Raw genomic sequence first — 19,883 nt, 5'->3', positions numbered from 1 at the left:
GGCATGGGGTCTGACTGCTAATGAGTAGGGGTTTCTTTTGGAGGTGACAGAAGTTTTCTAACATTAGACACTGATAATCGTTATACAGTTTCATGAATAAAATAAAACACTATCAAGTCAAACACTTTCAGAGGGTGAATTTAGGGGCTGGCGCTACAGTGCCAGCATCCCATACGAGTGCCAGCTCGAGCCCTGGCTGCTCCACATCTGATTCAGCTCCCTGCTAATGCGCCTGGGAAAGCAGCTGTGGATGGCCCAAATGCTTGGCCTCCTGGAACCGTGTGGGAGACCCAGAGGATCTCTCCCAGGGGTGATAACTGGGACACTTTCTTCCAAGGTGACTGTTAGCAATGGAAGCCCCGCAGGAACACGGGGCCACTGTGAACACCGTCAAGGGTGATCACAATCTCTCTCCTGCCTGGAGAGAAACTGAGCCTCAGTTCCCCAAAGTTCTCCAACCTGGAAACCTGCTCAAGATCAGCTCTAAACACTGACACTTGGACAGCCCATGTTTATTACTTTACTGGACAATTACTGTTCGACTCGCAGCAATGACAACTACCCCTGGGATGGGCAACGGTTGAAATTATTAGCCCCATTTTCCAGAACAGGAAGCAAAGTCTCAAAGAGGTAAAGTGCCTACAGTGGTCAGGGCTAGGACCCAGTCTCTACTCATCTCTCATGGGCTTCAAATGCTCATGAAAGGGGTTGCTGCCACTCAGAGCCTCGTAGGAATGAATGTTCCTACACTACTGTGTAATCAAACAACAAAACACAACTCAAAACATTATAAGGTAGTAACGGTCCTCCCTCTGGAAAATGCTGCTGCTCATGGTTTGCTATATATATGTAGGTCCCTCAATTTTGAGCAAATACATAAAAGTATATCAATTTTAGTATAAATGGGATCATTTGTCCTCATGTGCTTGCATTTGCAAAACTTAGCAATTTACTGTGGGTAGCTTCTCATCCTTCTCAGCGGCTACACAGTATTCAACCATACAGCTCTATTTTATGTACCTGATCCCATGTTGAAAGACATCTAAGTAGCTTTACATATTTTGGAATGAGAAACAATACTGTGGTGAACATGTGTGCACACATATCCCTTCAGAGTTGGCTTACTTCCCTGGGATATATTCCTAGAACTTCTGGGCCAAAGGGTTCTCCTACTATAAAAACATCAATACATATCAGATTGCCCTTGTGGGAAGCCCATAGTGTAGCCTGGCCACAAAAATATCAGATTGTCTATTTCCCGTACTGCAATCTGCAATAGCCATCAACACTTTGACATCTTTGCTACCTTGACTGGCAAACTCTGTCTCCAATCTTACTTTCACTCTGTAGTTCTTTGATCACCCATTAGTCTGGGCACTTTCCATGTCTTTTTTTAACCAGTTTTTTGTTTGTTTCTTCTGTTGGCTTTTTTGTTTTGCCCACTATTCTAGTGGAATGGAGATTTTCCTTTGGATTCTTTGGAGCAGGGTTCCTAGTCATTTCTAAGTAGTAACTCTTGAAAGAGATTGGGTCTGCGTGGGAGAAGGGGCCAGTAGCTCAGGAGACTCCATTCTGTCACCTTGCTCAGAACCACTCCTGGGGCCACAGTGAGCAGTGGTCTTGGGTGAAGGAGGAGATACAAGGAAGGAGCACCTACCTCCACAAAGGCGAACTTCTCCTCGCTGGTGTAATTGTAACGTGTGGCTCTCTCATACTCCTCCGCCGTGCCAGGACAGTCCTTGTTGCAGAACTTGTCTGTGGGATGCACCAGCTTCCAGGAGTACTGGGGGGAATGTCAACAACCCAAATGACCATCGACTGATGAGTGGCTCAACGAGAGGGGATGGGCCCACACAATGGACTGTTATCTAGCCATGAGGGGGAATAAAGCACCAAGTCATGCTACAACATGGGTGAAGCCGGGTACGGGGAGGATGTTTGGCCAAGTGATTAAGACACTGGCTAAGAGGCTTAGTCCCACAGAGAAGTGCCTAGGTGCGATACTTGGCTCTCACCCTGACTCAGGCTCTCGCTAATTCAGACTCTCGGAAGCAGCAGGGGACATCTCCGGTAGCTGGGTCCCGGCCCCTGACATGGAACCCCTGGACTGAGTTCAGCTCCTGACTTCACCTTCCCCTGTCATTGTAGGCACCTGGGAAGTAAGCCAGTAAGTAGAAGGTCCTTCTCTGTCTCTCACATACAAAAGTTAAAAGAAGCTAGCTCCTGAGTCAGAAAATGTGGGGTAAAAAAGAAATCAAATACAAAGGACCACAGATTCTATGACTCCATCTGTAAGAAACACCCAGAAGAGGGACGGCCAGAGAGCTGGGAAGCAGACTGCTCAGGGCTGCAGGGATGGGTGGTCACGATACACAGGGTTTACTGCTGAAGGGACGACAATGTGCTGAATTTCACTGTGGTTATGCGATGCCGTGGATGGTCTGAAGACCAATAAACCTACACATTAGGTGGCTGAGTCGGATGGTGTGTTAACTGTATCTACATGAAGTCGTTAACAATGTGCGCAGGGGATGGGCAGAGCCCCACAGACGCAAAGGCAGCATGGGTTGGCGTGAGGTCCTCTGCGGGCGGGACACCTACCACCTCCATGACGTGGGCGCTCCACTTGGACAGAAGCTGCAGGCCACGCAGGGCCAGGTCAAAGAGCTCCCGGTACTCTTCGTCTGACTTCTGGCTGTCCAGCCCGGAGCCCGTCACCACCTGGGGAACAGTAAGTGTCACATGTCCGGCACTGGTACACATTTCACCAACTGCCCCGGGAACACTATAGGGTTATTACTATGTGCCCGTGAAGATTAACGGGGCTCAGATAAGCACCGCGCTCAGGCCACATGGTTGGTAAACCATGCAGGGTTCCAATTTGGGGCCGTGATCCAGAGCTCCACTCAAAGGCACCCTGGCAGAGCAGTGGCTTCCAAACGTTTCTGACTGCATTCACAGTAGAAATGCATGGAAATGCATGCTGTTCAATGAGTCAGGACACAGAATTGCGTACATACGATGCACGTACGCAATGAGATTTGTCATGAAGCTACGTCAATACATGGGGTTCCCTCTGAAGATGCTCATCACAAACCCTTGACTTGATTTCACAGTCTCTCTGTGTAGTGCTCCAGAAGGGAATGTAACACTTATGTACTCAGGTCTACACGCACAAAGCACAACTACTTGCTAAAATCCATTTCTGAATCCCCAAGTCAATACTCGCAGGCGTGTCTCAGTGACTTGCAGCTCACGTGTGTCTCAGCTACAGTCAAACAAGATGACCCTTCTGTCCTTTTCAGCCTCATACTCTAAACAAGGGGTCTCCCTCTGGTGGGCTAGTTAGGGCCACACACATTTTTGTGCTTTGTTACTAGCGATTTCACAACCTAAAATAGTCCCCAAGTATGGCTGATGGGCTGTACCATATTTCTACATGCAAAAAGCTACATGTATAAAGCAGTCAATTAAAACAACTTTGACCATACTTTTACATGCATAAGCTATAGGTATAAAGCATTTAATTAAAAAAAAATCTTTGAACAGATTTCCTCTGAGACCATACCAAAACACTGCTAGGATCGAAGGTACCCTGGCACTGAAGAGAAGGGATTCCTGTTGATTTGCACAAATGCTTAAGAGAGATGGAGGTCTGAGCTTGACCTTGGCCTCCATGGGTCACTAGTCTAATGACTACACTACCTGCATGTGTCAGACTGGCCCCATTGCAAACACACTGGTCTGCCATCAAAGACATTTGGTAGACTGGGTTTGGAAAAACAAGATCACTGTGGCTGCTGGCCACATGGTGGAGCCCATGAGCTGATGGGAAGTGGAGCAGAGTCTTCCATGGAAGCCAGGTAATAAGGGAATTCAAACCCAGCACCTGTGTTTATCAGAACAGTGCATGTACTTATCAGAAGGGGAGCTCTGGAAAGAGACCCAGAAAGCCACACACACCCACACACTAATCACAGCTGGTCCTAAGATGGTAGGATTTATGTGGCTGATTTTCCTTGTTGCTTATTTATATCTGTAAAGTCTTTGCTCTGATCATGTGTCCATATCCAAAAGGAAAAGTCAATGAAATATAATTATTGGAATTACAGGAAATATTTAGGCCCTCCTCTTGTCCCTAGTTGTATCCATGATTTTTTTATAATAATCATTTATTATGCTATAGTTTGAAAATATTTAGATGGTGTTAGGAGCAGGAATGTCCAGAATGCTGTTTTTCTCACTCACCAGGGTGGAGGAGGTCTGGATCAAGTACAAGTACAATGAACCACTACTGGGCCCTTACCATCTGCCAGGCACAGTCCATGTTCTAGGCACCAGAATGTTCAATCCTCTCAATAAACTTATCAGGAGAGATACTATTATGACCCCCATTTCTCAGATGGGAACACTGAGGTGTAGAGATGTCAAATAACTTGTGAAGTGCAGCGGCAGAGCAGGCATTAATCCCAGCTCTGTGTGGCTCTTGGCTCTTCTGCCCTCCTGCCCCCTAGGAGTATTCCCTCACTCCTGCTCCATCACCTGGCTCTCGCCCTTGCCCTCCTAGCAGCTCCCACCCGCTCCTGGCCCAGGGCCCACACAGGCTCCATCCCACAGCCAGGGTGTGCTCACCTCGCTGTTGCTGTAGCGAGCCAGCTCGGAGATGAAGCGGATGTGGTCATCCCGGATCTGAACCATCTGCTCGCAGATGTTGTATTGGGGGCTGATGCTGCTCTGCGTGCACGTCCACCTGGACAGAAAATCACGGGGTGGGAGTGGGCCCTGGCCTTGGGGCCAAGTAGGACGGGCTCCTCCACGCACTAGGTGCTCCTGGTGCTCAGCCTACATGGCGAGCTCCCCTGGGTGAGGCCAACAGGTATCTGAGCACAAGCACGATGCTGGACAGTCCTTCCTCCTCCTCCTCCTCCACTTGGGAGCCAGCCTCCGCTAAGACCCAGTGACGACCCTTTCACAACACCTGCTCTGCAGTACTTACCCGCTCTTTGCATTGGGGAGGGAATCACAGGCTGTCTAGGGAGGACTGTAACAGCTGGCAGCCCCGCAAAGGAAAAGCGAGGGGCCATGCTCCAGAGCCCGATTACCAGCCGCTGGCACCGACTCGCTGTGGCGGGACCAGGGCCGGGGCAGCCTGGGTGGGATGTGGCTCTTGTCCACTGGTGACCAGGCAATATGCAGGCGCCTCTCAGGGCAGGAAGCTATGATCCCTGTGCAGTGCGTGGTCTACACCCTTCCTTCCCCCACCTCCCCTCTCCGTCCGTGCTCACCCTCTCTTCCTTCCTGTCGCCCCCTTCTCCCGGCGACACCATTTTGAAAGATGTCATTAGGAAAACCACCCTGAACTGGAGAGGAAGTGAATGCATGAACACTTTCACTCTACTTCTTAGGAGAAAGAGGTCCCCCCACCGTTCCTCCCCAGGGAATCTGCTGCACAGTGGGCAGGGCGCAGACGTGCGCAGGCGCACGCTCTGAGTCACCTGGGCAGGCATGGCCCCACTGCTCCCCTGACACCCGCCCTGCTCACCCGCCAGCCCTACTTCCAAGCAACTTTGGGTGGTCACAGGGACACGGAAGGCAGAGTTTGCGGGTCTTGACCCCGTGCTTCTCTTTCAAGGTTCTTCCCAGGCTGCGGTTAGTGCTCACTGGAGACTGAAGGAGCTTCCCTGGCGAGGGCTGCCCCGCAGAGCCCCGTGGCGCCTGCTCACCAGCACTGCACCGGCGGCTCTCAGACAGCACCACCTGGCCCTTACGGAGGCTGCGGGCTCTGCTCACTCAGCGCTGGCCACAACTCACAGAAGGAAGCTCCTTAGCCTTAAAAGGAAGTACCAGGGTCTAGCTGGGTGGCCCCCAAGTCCAGGGAGCCACTGACACCCCAGACTTCCATACAAATCACCTCGGACGGGTTCTACATGATGACCTAGGGATGGCCATCCACCTGCTGCACAGCTGGAAGCCAGCAAACCATAGCCAGGACGTGACACTCACTGCCCAGGGAACAGAGTCCCTGCAGCGGCCACTCCTGCCCACTGCTCTGGGAAGGAGGACTCCTGTCACCCCACTGAGGGGACACGTGTGTCACCGCCGAGCCGGACAAGGAGCAGGGCTGTGCTTTGAGCCCTTTTGAACCTGGCAGCAAAGGGCGGATGCAAAAGGGCTCAGAGCAGCCTCCGCTGCACCCTGCAGCAGCACCAGTGTCCTGAGTGATGCACCTGCCCAGGGCTCTGGGGAGGGGGGAGGGGCTGAAGCGGCCCCTCGGCCCCCTGCCCGGGCTGGGCGGCCTCGCGGGAGCCGAGAGACATTACGGCAGGCACTCACTTGGACTTGTTCTCTTCATAGTGAGCACTGGTCTTAATGTATCTGGCCAGCTCTATCTGCATGTCGCCGAAAAGGGGCACCACCTGCAGCTGCTGCAAAGGAAGCAAACAGAGCGCGTGAGACCCTGCGGGCGGGGCGGGCCCCGGGGGACCCTGGGACCAAAGGGAGCCCACGCTAGTGGTTGGTCCTTCGCTGTCTCCAACCAACTCTGTGTTCCCAGCTCCTGAACCCAGACAGGCAAAGTGACTTGGTCAAGGTCACCCAGCCTTTAGAAAGCATGAATGGCACAGGGTCCCAGCTCAGAGGATCCTGGCTGTTGTGAACTCTAGGCTTGGGGCAGCCATCTGAGTGCCTCTGGCTGAATGAATGTGGTTTTCTAAGAAAGTCCACACCAGGAAGGGAATGCAAACCATAACAGCTAACAGCAGGGGGCAGACAGCACCCTTCAAAGGCTGTGCACTGAAGGAGGCTGGTGTGTTCTGCTGCTTCTCACGCACTCAGAAGGTGCACTTCAAACACGCCATCCAAGACACTGTGAGGTCAGCACTAGCATCACCCCACGTCCATATGGAGAAACGCAAGTGTAAGCTGCTGACGGCATTCTTCACAAAGACCAGCTAGAAGTCAGGGCACAGTGGGATTAAGCCGCCACTCGTGACGCCAGCATTCCATATGGGTACTGGGTGGAGTCCCAGCTGCTCCACTTCTGATGCAGCTCTCTGTTATGGCCTGGGAAAGCTGTGGAGGACAGCCCAAGTCCTTGGGCCCCTGCCACCTACATGGGAGACCCAGATGCAGTTTCTGGCTTCTGGCTTTGTCCTGTCCTACTCTTTGCCATTGCAGTCATTTAGGGAATAAACCAGTACTGGAAGATCTCTCTCCATCTGTCTGTCTGTCTCTCTCCGTGACTTTGCCTTTCAAATAAATATATAAATCTTCAAAAAAAAAAAAAAGTCAAGGAGCGAGGATTATAACCATGCAGGCTCTGCTTCAGCTACAAAACCCCGATCAATCAGCTAGGGAACCTTCCAGAGCACACAGCTTCAGCCCTCCTCTTTCTTAGCCTGGAGAACTACATCTAGGGGAGAGGCGGTGACTATCCCCAAGCCGCTCGGTTAGGATGCAGCAGAGTGAGTCAGAAATCCAGGGCAGCCCACGGAGGGGCTTCTGCTCCTGCTGCTCACCCCCACCTCATTCATGCTGACTTGAGGCAGATTTTCCAAGGGTCTCCCAAGATGAGCTCTGTTTTTATTTGGGGGCAGCTCCAGAGAAAAAGCGAAGTTTCAGTCCTAGAAACAAGTGTAGCCAAGCCAAAGGACTCCTCGGGCGGGCGGCTCTGCTCCCCTTAGCCTTGAGGAGCCAGGCGGACCCAGGTGCAGCCCAGTGCCCTCCATGCCACACCTTCAAGGGGTTCCGATCTGAACTTCAAGCTGGGCTTCCCGTGTCTGTGCCCTTAGGCCCAGCTTCATGTCTGCAGTTCCCAACCTTAGAATAAACTGGGAACGTAGAATTTAATTCCAAAGTAGGAGATCCCCTTGCAGACCCCTCAAAGGCTTGATCTAACTCAGAGGCTTGCTCTAACTGGAAGCTTTTATTTTGAAAGACTCAGGGCCAGAAGATCCAGTCTCAAAGGCGCTGGAATGGATTGAGAGTTCAAGGGATGCTGATGAGGCGTCCTGCCCCAACGTGGGGGCAATCAGAGGGAGCCTCCGGTGGGCAGGGAGAGAGGCTGCTTTTGAAAATTTGAATCAATTTAAAAGCCAGTCTTTAACGCTCCTACTTCTGGGGGCTGTGTTCATGGTGAAAATGACAGCAGGTGCCGTGTTCTAGCACGCGCTGCTTTCTTTCCATGACCGGGATCTCAGCCAAGGGAAAAAGCAGCGTGCAAAAAGCATCACAGGGCCTTCCAGCCTGGCCCCAGCTCAACCCCAGACTCAGAGCCACGCTGCACCTTTGTGGGGCTGCCTCCAATAGCATTCACTGCTGTCCTAGTGGCAGCTCGAGGCCCCCATTCCTTCCCCATCTCAGGGTCTTCAGAGCTACATTTCCACTGACAAATCCCAAAGTGTCCTTGGGGGGTACTTTTGTTCCTTTGCCCAAAACGATCTGGGCTCTGGTAGCCCTGGCCCCTGCCCAGCCCCCGCATCAGCTGCTGACCTTAAAAAACTTATCAATTTTGCTAAGGTTGATTCTCTTCTTGGCATCCAGTTTGTAGATGTTACTGACATTTCCATCCATCAGGTAGAGGCCAAAGCCCATTACCTGGAATGAGAAGGGACAGAGCACAGACACCAGTCACACCTGCTGCAAAAGGAGAGAGAGAGAGAGAGAGAGAGAGAGAGAGAGAGAGAGAGAGAGAGAGAGAGAGAGAGAGAAAGAGAGAGAGAGAGAAAGAGAGAGAGAAAGAGAGCACGCGCGCAACTGTGCGTATGTGTGCCATTCCCCCCTGCAACACGGAGATACATGTTCTAGTACAACAATCCACACACCTTCAACTACACACAGACCACAGCCAAGGGATGCTTAGGCAGCCCCCACCACTGGCCACAGCCTATGTGCAGTACTTTCACAAGTATCACTGTCAGGAATAAATCTTAATTCTCACCACAATCTTGCGAGTCAGATTCTATACAATAACCTTCTACCTGTGAGGGTGAGAGCTACTGAGAGGTGGAACAGACTCCAAGACCACACAGCTACGGTGCAGAGCCCGCATCTGGATGGGCTGGGGACCGAGATCTGTCCCCAAATCCTGCATGTTCATCTGTTTGGTGAGGGGTGGGAGAAAGGCAGCGGCCTCCTAAGTGCTGCTTTACTCCCCATTAATGCCCCCCCTGGCCAGCACTGCGCTGGGCTGAAGCCCGGAGCCAGGAGCTCCATCTGGGTCCCCCACCTGACTGGCAGGGATGCAATTCCTGGAGCGCCCACCACTGCCTCCAAGGGTGTGCATGAGCAGAAGCTGTAATCTGGAGCTGGGAGCCAGTAGGGAAGCCAGGTACTCTGATAGGGGGTGCGGGATCTTAACTGCTGGGCTGAGTGATGGTCCTGCACTTCAAAGTTCAGTCCTGAGAGAAAAGACACTAGTCGTGCTTTGTTGAGTTCCTGGGGGGTAGCACCTCACTGATTCTTGACTGACTATCTGGTTAACAGGGAATACTTGTGAAAATATCCCACCTCTTTCTCCAACGGGACGACAATGATGAAGTTCCTCAGGAGCCGATGGTGACTTTATTTTTAAAAACTAATCTCTTCTTGAAAATACCCTGTAAGTGGCTGCACATTCCTGATAGCCCAGTCCGTGTAACAGCTGAATGCAGGTTTGTCACGCTCCTGGGTCAAACGTACAGCTCAAGGAGCCGAGCAGCCATGGGGCATGGGAAAAGTCCTTCTCTCTGTGTCGCTATTTCCTCATCTGACATGCAGGGACTGCACTAGAAGGCTGTTGAGGTCCTGGGTCCCAACCCTCTCTCCCTCACCCGGCTGAGAGCATTTTGTTCTGCAAGATGAGCAAGTCTTTTCCATTTAAGGGTGGACCGCGCCCCCTGGTGGCATATGGATTCACAAACTCAAGCTCAGAGAAGGTCTGATGGAAGAGGGGAGAATCGAGGGAAGAAGGCTGGGAGGTTGGGTTAGAAGGATGTCAGACATGCAAAAGAAAAAGGAGGGCATGAGAACTTGCAGGCAGCACCTGAGGCTTCCTGGTGGACTGGAATTCAGTATCCAAGCAGCAAGTTGAGGGGCAGCTACAGAACAATCCAGGCTAGCACTGGGGGTGAAAGGTGACCAAACTTTGGGTGACTTCTCTCAGTTTCTGATGGTGTGGAGGAGCCAGAGAATGACTCATGAAGCCACAGTGTCCTGCAGACTTATCAAGGTACCATGGAAACATAAAGATGGAACACCAACAGGGCTAGGATGCTGAGAACAACAGAGAGGCATCAAGGAGAGGAGGAAGAAAGGGGATTCGACAGGGACTTTCATGGGGAGGTTCTCAGGGAGACAAAGTCCACACGGGGTCTGTAGTGTGTCTGAAAGCTCTGCAGGGCTGGGCCTTGGGCACTGCAGTTAGTCTGCTGCTCGAGACACCCCTACCCCATATCAGAGTGACTGGCTCGAGTCCTGGCTCCTCCGCTTCCAACCCAGCTTCCTGTTAATGCACACCCCGGGAGGCAGCAGGTAGTGGTTCAGGTAACTGTGTCCCTGCCAGCCCTGTAGGAGACCAGGACTGAGGTGCAGGCTCCTGATTTTGGCCTGGTCAAGCCTTTGTAGGCCGTTGTAGGCATTTGGAGAATAGACCAGCAGATGGAAAATCTCTGTGTCTCTGAATTTCAAATAAAAATTTTAAAAAAGTCAAGACTCTGGCGAAGATTGCTCATTCCAATGTTTCAGCTGTCAGAGAGAAGTTAGAAACAATGGAAAGAGTTAACAACATGATACCTAAAGAAACGGAGGCTCATCCATGTGACAGTGTTAATGCCTGCATGATATTCCAAACACACTTTTAACAGGGGATGGAACTCATACATGCTTATTCTCAGTATATGTTTTGAAAATAAGCATCAAAAAATCAGGACATATATTAAAATTGTAAAAAGTGTCATCTCTGGGTGAAAAGATTTTTCCCTGTGCTTTTCTGTATATTCCAGATTTTCCACAATAATAAAAGCAATGCCACAATTCTTGAATGAGACAGTCTCAAAGAATTGTGATCGTTTTGGAAAAACAAAGCAAAAGCTTGAAGATTCTGCCTTCTGTTTGAGTTGGGACTCTCTCCTCCTCCAACTGTAACTTGATCAATACAGGCACATAAAGGCTGTGCTACAAGGTGTTCACGGCAGTTTAGTAAACAATTATCCAACAAGAGGGCACTGGTTAAATACAATGGAATACTCGGTAACCATGAAAAACTACACTGAAGGAGTATCTTCAATGGCATTTTAAAGAGGAATGCGGCACAGTAAAGGAGGATGGTTACAAAGCACTGTGTGTAGTAAGATGGGGATGCGTGTTTTAAGTAAGGAAAAGAAATACAATTTTAATCAATGATTTCCAACAAGATGGCGGTGTGAGGGCAGCTGTGGGGGCGGGGCATGCGCTGGCGCGTGCCTCCACTCACCTTAAGGAGCATGTGCTTCTCGCTGGGGGTCAGGTACATCTTGTTCTCGTAGTAATCCACGCAGATGTTGACAATGTCCGCCAGCAGCTCCTCGTAGCCGGGGATCACTTCCAGCTGCTGATGGAGACACTGCACGGCGGCGCCCTCCGGTTAGGCAGCACCAGCCTCCTCGGGCAGCGCCACCCACACCACCCAGAAGGCTCACAGCTGGGCGGTGGTCCCCACTGACTGCCCGGGGGGAGGGGAGCTCCGAGTCCTCTTCCCCTCATCTCTATGGTGGCTGCTCAGAGCTGTCACACGCCTCCCCGGACAGGGAACTCAGCCCCTCGGCCCCCTCCACTTTATTCCCCCGCAGTTCTGATGGTCAGAAAGTGCCCTGCAGTAGTTCAGCCTGGACCACCGGGTGTGGACCCATCTCCACAGACAAGGCCAGAGAGACCCAGCCACGGGGGGGAGCTGGGCAGGCAGGACCCAGCAGTACAGAAGCAGCTCCTGTGGGAGAAGGGTCGCAGGTCCCTGCCCCAGGTCCTGTGGCGTGCCCTGAGGACAGCACTGTGCTGCCACTTTCCCCAGGCAATGGGAAAGGAAACCTGGACTCTGGACCACTGGCCACACTTCCCCGGGTGAGACAGGCCCTCTCCCCATTGTTCTGGGTCCTGCAGACCTTCCTGCTGCTGCCTGCTTTGGTTGAGCCAACAGAGATCACTGCTGGTCACAGTGTGCTGGGCAGGACAGGAGGGGTGCCCTGACAAAGTGCATGTGGTGACAACAGCCGTGCCTTCCTACGGCCCTGCCATTTCTCAGGGGCCACGTGCCAACGGCTCTACACTCACCAGCTCCCTGCCCACGACAGTCCTATGAGATGCACCCTTTTCAGATCTCCACAGAGCAGACCCAGTTTACAAAGGAGGAAGCTGAGGCTCAGCCTTTGCCCAAGAGCTCACAGTGGGTCAGAGGGGATCCAGGATTAGAAACCAGTCAGTCTGGCTGCAGACCCCATGACCTCAACCTCTGCACTGGGGTGGGGCCAGAGCACTGGCCAGGCTTCCAGAGGACAAGAGTGAAATGAGAGGAAGGGCCGGCTGCAGTGGGAAGAGGGCTGTTCAGCCTGCAGCTGGGTCAGTCTTGTGTGGGGAGGGGCAGATACACTGACACTGGACACGGACTGGGGGACTAGGCTGCCTGCTGCCCTCTGGGCACTGCCCAGCACCCCTGCCTCCAGGCCCCTGCTTGCACCCCCAAGTTGCTGGCAGGACTAACCAACTAGGGGCCTGCCCTCACCTGAGTGATCCTGTTGTGGTTGGCCAGGAACATGGAGAGGTTCTGCGACTCCTGGATAGATTGGGGGTCTGCCATCTTCCTGAGGAACTGGGCTGCCCTGAAATGCAGGAGGAAGAGTGAGGCGGCGGGTATTGTCCCGTGCGACCAGCCTGAACCACACCGCACAGGCTGCCGTGCCAACCTGACCCCTAGGGCAACGAGCTCTGAGTGTCACAGGCCACTCTCATGGAGAAGGAGGTGCCTCTGGAGCCATCTCCTTGGGGTTTGCCGACACCCTGGTGATACCTACATCTGCAACTTGAAGGCAAGAAGGTACTGACAACCTCTGTAACTCAAACTTCAAAGTTCAAGGGCGACCAGCGTCCCCTCGCCCAGGCAGGAGCGCTGAGTTAGGTTGTGAGAGGAGCATCCCTCCTAGTGGTCCTCCGCGAAACTTACAAACCAGAGTCCCAGGCAGGGGCCTTGCTCTTTGGTCTGTGTTCTGTTTCTAAAGCAAAGCAATGCTTGCAAATGTCTGTGTGACCCAACAGGAATCCAGAGGCCACAGCCACCTGCACATGCAGCCAAGCCTGCCGTCCCCATCAACTGTGAGCAGGCAGGCGCCTCGCTCATGCCCTTCGCTGACCAGCAGAGGGCGACAGCTCTAGCCTAGATGAAAGCTGTTGGCCACAACTGGGGAGACTCTGGGGAAGGCATTCTACTAGGAGCTACCTGTGAAATCTTCGGAAGCTGTCATTTTTTGGGTCAGTTTTGGGAAGGGCTTTGTCTGCCAGGCACCCCAGGTCTCACAGTTGACCCAGAAAGGCAAACTCGTGAGAACCAGTCTGTCTATGCTCTTGCTTTTCCTAGGGACCGTGGCGTCCCAGGGGGACGAGGTTCAGGGAGAGGGTCCTTCCATATCAGTGACAGGAAATCCTTCCCAAGAGATGCTCCCAGACACTGGGGAGCTTGCCTGGGCCTCAGCCGACACATCCCACTCATTGGCCGCTTGCACTGCCCTCCCCGGCTTTGGAGTGGCAGCACCCAGACCCCTCTCCCACTCTCAGTCCTTCTTCCTGTGAGCTGACACTGAGCCCAGCTCCAGGGTGAGCACTGTCTAATCAGAGCACCCACCCCGTGCCCCCTACCATAGTGACCAAGGGAGGGAGGGCTCAGCACAGCACCTACGCTTGCCCTACTGCAGTCTCCCTGGGAAGGAGGAGTACCCTTTCCTTCCCAGGAGCTGGGGTGCTGCGGTGGGTGGAGGGAAGAGTGAAGCTGCTAGAGGCGACCACAGGAGGAACCGCCTGAAGCTGACGGAGATGGAGAAACCCAGGCTAATATCATCATCTGAGGACCTGGACGCAGGTGCACCTGGGCTTTCCAGGTCCCCTGGCCACTTCCCTTCCTGCCTGTCCTCAAGCAGCTGGAGATGGCCTTCTGCCTCTTGTGGAAAAGGACTCCTATAACCACCTGTGATTCTCTTACTGCTCTCACAGGGCACAGGACACCGCCTCAGCAGGAGGGGACTGAGGGTTCGGTTCCCTCGGAGTCACTCGGCTCTGCACAGATCAAGTTCTTCAGAGACCAGCTCTGACCCTGTTCCTCAAGTCACACTTCCACAGCCCCAAGGTCCCTGCAGGTGCGCAACGGAGGCACCTGAGAATGGACCTGAGAAGGCTCTGCCCTTCTCCTCCACCTGGCATGGAAGAGTGGTCCCGCCGGGGTCAGGGAGAACGGCAGGGGCACTGACCTCTTGTAGGCAGAGTGGTCATTCTTGACGCTGCACTTCATGTTCTTCAGCTCGTCCAGGACGGCGAACATGTTGATGAACTTGCCCAGGGTCAGGAGGTAGGCCTCGGAGACAAAGTCCTTCCTGCGCTCTGCGTGGCACAGCCGCTTCACCTCACTGCAGAACCGCTCGATGGCCTTGCGCTGGGGGCAGAGGGGCGGTGAGCGAGGCCGGGGCAGCCCAGTGGGGGCCAGGGTCAAGGCTCCCTGGGGGCCCACGCCAGAGCCTGGACATTTCGAGAAGGGCAAGTGGGTCAGGTGGTCCTTCTCGGAGGAGCCTGGCACCCAGAGCTGATCTCTGGTGGTGAGCCTGGGACCTACACCCACGCCACCCAGACCTGTGAATTGCTCCACACACACTCCTGCTGAGACACATCATCTCAATCAAGTGTGGAGGACCAGCACCTTGGACAGTGCCACGCACCAGCTGCTAGGGAGACAGAGACCAAGGGTAAGAGACACATTGAGAGACAGAAAGAGGTTCATTCATCAGCACTTACTGAGTGTCTACTGTGCACCAGGCACCACTGTAGCAGGGCACAAAATAGAAACTACCCGACAACAAACTCTCCCCCAAGGAGCTCATGTTCTGGTGAGACAGGGCAATCAATGTAACAGGTTCAACAGAGAAAAATAAAGAAGGGAGGGAAGTGATGGGAGGAGGATCAGGGGACAAATCACCAAGAAGTGATTTTCAGGAGAGGAATCTGAAAGAGAAGGATAAAGACACGAGGCTAACTGAGGGGAGTGTGAATAGTGAGTGCAAAGGCCCTGAGACATATTTGAGACATGGGAAGCCTCCTTGAGGTGGAGTAAGTGCAGTGAAAAAATGGAAACAGGGTCAGCAGGTCCCAGGGTCACTGGCTCTTGTAAACCTGCGCGAAGGTTTGGGCTTCAACATGGAGTGGGGTGGGAGGGGGAGGGCTCTGAAGCAGCACAGGACAGTCTCAGTTCGATTTTAAAGGGGTGACGGTGGCTGCTACCATAGTGAGAACAGACGGTATGAAGCAAGGTTGGAAGTGGGAGAACAGCTAGGAGGCTACAAAGTTACAGGTGGCATTACCCCAGGGTTCCTACAGATATACCCCAAGGGAATGAAACCTCAGTCCACACAAGACTTGTACATGAATGTCCAAGCTTTGATCATAGTGGAAACAACTCGAATGCCCATCAACTGGTGAATGGATAAATACAATGTGGTGCGTGAGTACAGGAAACAGCAGTCAGTCAGAGAAAGGAATGAAGTTTGGGTGCATTCGATGGGAATGACCTTTAAGTATTATGCCTACTGTCAGAAGACAGACACCCAAGCTCACACACGGTGCCACTGTATTTCTGTGAAATGTCCACAAGACGCGAATCCACAGGGACACACAGATTTGTGGTTGCCTAGGGCTGGAGGTGGGAGGAGGCGAGGGTGCTCCAGGGTGACATCTTAGTGATGGATGCACAACTCTACGGATATACTAAAAACTTAGGAGTTCTCCACCTCACATGAGTGAATGACACGGTGTGTGACTTGCATCTTCATTAAGCCGTTACCCACTCAGAAAAGCAGTAGAGCAACAGCAAAACAGGCTACTGTAGGCGTCCAGAGTGGGTGAGAGATGAAAAAGAGGAGGAGGAGTGGAGGGAGGGGGGTGAGGAGGGCAGGAAGAGAGATGACTGCTCGAAGCTGAGGGAGCTCCACTCAGCTTCCACGGGCCTGGGCTGACTGCCAGCTCATGCCTGCTCTCCTGCAAAGCCGGGACAAGCCACCAGGTCTCAGTCCAATGCCACTTTCTGCATGGATGGAAATGTTCCCCACCTGTGTGGCCCAACAGGACAACCACTCATCACGTGTGGATCCTGAGTGCCCGAGGTGTGCCCAGCACCACTGGGCAATTAACTTTCCAGCTGCACTTTATTAATAGAAACAGCTACAGGTGGATAATGGCTGCAAACAGGACAGCACACTTCTAAAGGGCTCCAGACCCTCTTCCATAAAAGCCTCTTGCCTGGAGGCTGGCAGCTTAGCCCGAAGTAGGTTTTTGGATACTTTTTCTTTCCCTCAGGAACCTACCTCCTAGATTCCAGGCTGCTATAAGGCAGTTCTATGAAACTAACAAGAACAATGGCAACGTGTTACATCTGCCTGTCCCCAGGGCTCTCCTCGACCCTTTACAAGCCTGCAAAGGAAGGGTAGCTTCCCAGGAAGGAAATCTGCAGGTGGCAGAGAGGTTAAAGAACTCACAGACGCATGATCAAAGAGGCACAGCCGGGTTCTTTTTTTTTTTTTTTTTTCTTTTTTTTTTGACAGGCAGAGTGGACAGTGAGAGAGACAGAGAGAAAGGTCTTCCTTTGCCGTTGGTTCACCCTCCAATGGTCACCGCGGCTGGCGTGCTGCGGCTATGATGTATTCCTGGAGCCCTTCCTACCTGGAGAGGCACACTGCCCACCTTGCTACCCTCCTCACGTACTTGGCTGCTCTCCCAGGGGCATTTTTATCCTTAGAACACAACCTCCTCTCTCTTTTTTTTTTTTATTTTTATTTTATTTATTTATTTTTTTTGACAGTCAGAGTGGACAGTGAGAGAGAGAGACAGAGAGAAAGGTCTTCCTTTTGCCATTGGTTCACCCTCCAATGGCCGCCACGGCCAGCACGCTGTGGCCAGCGCACTGCGCTGATCCGAAGCCAGGAGCCAGGTACTTCTCCTGGTCTCCCATGGGGTGCAGGGCCCAAGGACTTGGGCCATCCTCCACTGCACTCCCTGGCCACAGCAGAGAGCTGGCCTGGAAGAGGGGCAACCGGGATAGAATCCGGCGCCCTGACAGGGACTAGAACCCAGGGTGCCGGCGCCGCAAGGCTGAGGATTAGCCTAGTGAGCCACGGCGCCGGCACAGCCGGGTTCTAACTCAGGTTTCTCAGCCTCTGAAGGCAGTGCTCCTCGCCTAGGGCTGTGTATGTGGCTCCCCAGCGGAATCATTGCCCACATGGTCCCAGCTCTCACCTGAAGGTTCCAGCATGGTGCTGGGCACAGGGTGGACACTGCCCAGTGCCAGGGGTCTTCTGAGAAGCTCAGCTCACAGTAGGACATGTGGAGGGGCACACAGTGTGGGACAGACGTCCATCCCAGCTGCAGACTGGCCTTAGCATCCAACCTGCACTGCTCATTGGCTTCCCTCATGTCTACCTGCTTTGCTACACTTCCTGTCATTTCTGTTCAACTGGCTTACTCCCTCACCTGGCACTGATGGAAGCCCTTGCTGTCTTTTCTCTTCCTTCTTTAGCTGATCTTCCTGCTTTTCCCTTCATCCATTTTCTACACAGCAGCCAGAGCAATGTGGCAAAACCTCAGATCACATCCTGTCACTGAAAACCTCTAATAGCTTCCTACACGAATAAAATCAGTGCCCTCCGGTCTCCTTTGAGGACAGGAGATCACTTGAGTATACACCAACAGGCAAGAGAAAACATCCCCTCTGATTTAAAAAAAAAGAAAGAAAGAAAAGAAGTGAAAAGAAAAGAGGAAATTCACCACGCCAAACCTGGGTGTATAACCTTAGACACCCTCTTCATCCTGGAAAGCTGAACAGAGCTTCCCGGCCACACCCAGCACACACCTCTAGATATTCCCTGAAATCAGACACTCCACTAATCTACAGAGGAATAGTACAAAGATAAAAACTGCCACAACAGAAAAAGAAGAAAGCAACAAGTATTTCCACAAATGTTGAATAACAAATGCACCAATTCCATAAACAAAAATAAGGAAGACAACATGACATCTCTAAAAGAATACAATAATTCAATACTAGGTTGTGAAGATGGTGAGATTAAAGAAATGCCAGAAATAGAATTCAAAAAACTGATCACAGGATTACTTAGAAGCAATCAAAAGCAAATAAATGAACTAACAAATGGATTAGAGGGTCTTTTTAGTGAAATAATAACAGAAAATTTCCCTAATTTGGAAAAAGAAAGGGACATCCAAGTACAGGAAGCACACAGAACTCCTAACAGACATGACCAGAAAAGAGCTTTACCAAGAAATTGTAAGCAAACTCTCCACAGTAAAACATAAAGAAAAGATTCTAAAATGTACACAAGAGACACACCAGATTACTTTCAGGGAATCTCCAATTAGACTCACAGTGGACTTCCTCATCACAAACCCTACAGGCTAGGAGAAAATGGCGAGATATATTCCAAGTCTTATAAGAACGAACAACTCCAAATACTATACCCTGCAAAGCTCTCATTTATGAATGAAGGTGAAATACAGCCCATCCATGACAAACAGAAATCGAAAGAATTTGTCACCATCCTTCCAGCCCTACAGAAGATGCTAAGGATGTGCTGCACATAGAAACACAGAAACAGGAATATCACTACAAAAAAAAGGTAGAGGAAGAAAATCTCCCAGTAAAAATACAAAAGAAATCCAAAGTAAAAAATAGAAATACTTATGGGAAAATGGTAGGGCAAAGTCATTACTTATCAATAGTCACCTTGAACGTACATGGCCTCAACTCTCCAGTGAAAAGACATATACTGGCTAAATGGATTAAAAATAAATTTCATCTATTTGCTGCCTACAAGAAACACATCTCATCAACGAAGATGCACACAGACTGAAAGTGAAAGGATGGAAAAAGATATTCCATGCAAACAGAAACCAAAAAAGAGCTGTTGTAGCCATCTTAGTATCAGATAAAATAGACTTTAACACAAAAACTATTAAAAGAGACAAAGAAAGGCACTATATAATGATTATATAATGATTAAGGGATCAATTCAGCAGGAAGATATCTCTATTATAAACGTATATGCATCTAATTACAAGGCACCTAGGTATTTAAAAGAAATGTTAAAGGATCTAAAGGGAATAGTAAGGGATTAGTAATGGGGGACTTCAATACCCCACTTTCTGCAATGGACAGATCAACCAGACAGAAAATCAGCACAAGAGCCTTCGCTGTGCCAGGTCTAAAACAGAAACTCAATCCCGCTCTCCCATGCTCGTGGCAAGGACTCATCTGCTTGAGTCATTACTGCTGCCTCCCAGGGTATATATTAGCAGGAAGCTGGAAATGGAAGTGGAGGTGAGACTCGATACCAGGCACAAGAATATACAGCATACATACAGCACCCGAAGCAGGGTCTTAACCACTGCACTACAGCCTGTCCCTGGTTTCACCTTTAACCACTGTCCCCTTCTCATGGCATCACGGCCTCCACAGGTTCCTTCTTGTTTTTACAAGCGTCATGTTCTTTCAGACCGTGGCCTTGGCTTTCCATCTGAAATGCTTTTCCTCCTGACCATCACACTCCAGCCTCTCTCGCTGCGCAGATCCCAGCTCACACAGCACCTCCTGAGAGGCCTGTCCTAAAGCAGCGCCT

The 19,883-nt window shown here is 51.6% G+C and overlaps 1 protein-coding gene across 4 annotated transcripts in view; it reads right to left on the bottom strand.

The window, feature by feature from the left end:
- CYFIP2 (cytoplasmic FMR1 interacting protein 2) overlaps positions 1 to 19,883 on the bottom strand; it is a 131,272-nt gene that overhangs the window by 73,455 nt on the left and 37,934 nt on the right. For all 4 annotated transcript variants that reach the window (XM_008255326.5, XM_002710339.6, XM_008255327.5 and 1 more), the window contains exons 6-13: positions 14,463 to 14,644; positions 12,731 to 12,827; positions 11,450 to 11,578; positions 8,491 to 8,595; positions 6,334 to 6,425; positions 4,633 to 4,750; positions 2,602 to 2,721; positions 1,658 to 1,783 (exon numbers count right to left, since the gene is read on the bottom strand). In XM_008255326.5, the coding sequence (XP_008253548.1) occupies positions 1,658 to 1,783; positions 2,602 to 2,721; positions 4,633 to 4,750; positions 6,334 to 6,425; positions 8,491 to 8,595; positions 11,450 to 11,578; positions 12,731 to 12,827; positions 14,463 to 14,644 (969 nt within the window). The remainder of the gene's footprint in view (positions 1 to 1,657; positions 1,784 to 2,601; positions 2,722 to 4,632; positions 4,751 to 6,333; positions 6,426 to 8,490; positions 8,596 to 11,449; positions 11,579 to 12,730; positions 12,828 to 14,462; positions 14,645 to 19,883) is intronic.

Source organism: Oryctolagus cuniculus, chromosome 6 (genome assembly GCF_051225735.1).
Source record: "Oryctolagus cuniculus isolate XC-2025 breed Fujian yellow rabbit chromosome 6, ASM5122573v1, whole genome shotgun sequence".
Lineage (NCBI taxonomy): Eukaryota > Metazoa > Chordata > Mammalia > Lagomorpha > Leporidae > Oryctolagus > Oryctolagus cuniculus.
The sequence above is the reverse complement of the archived record's forward strand: the minus strand, read 5'-3'. Positions and strand labels throughout refer to the sequence as shown.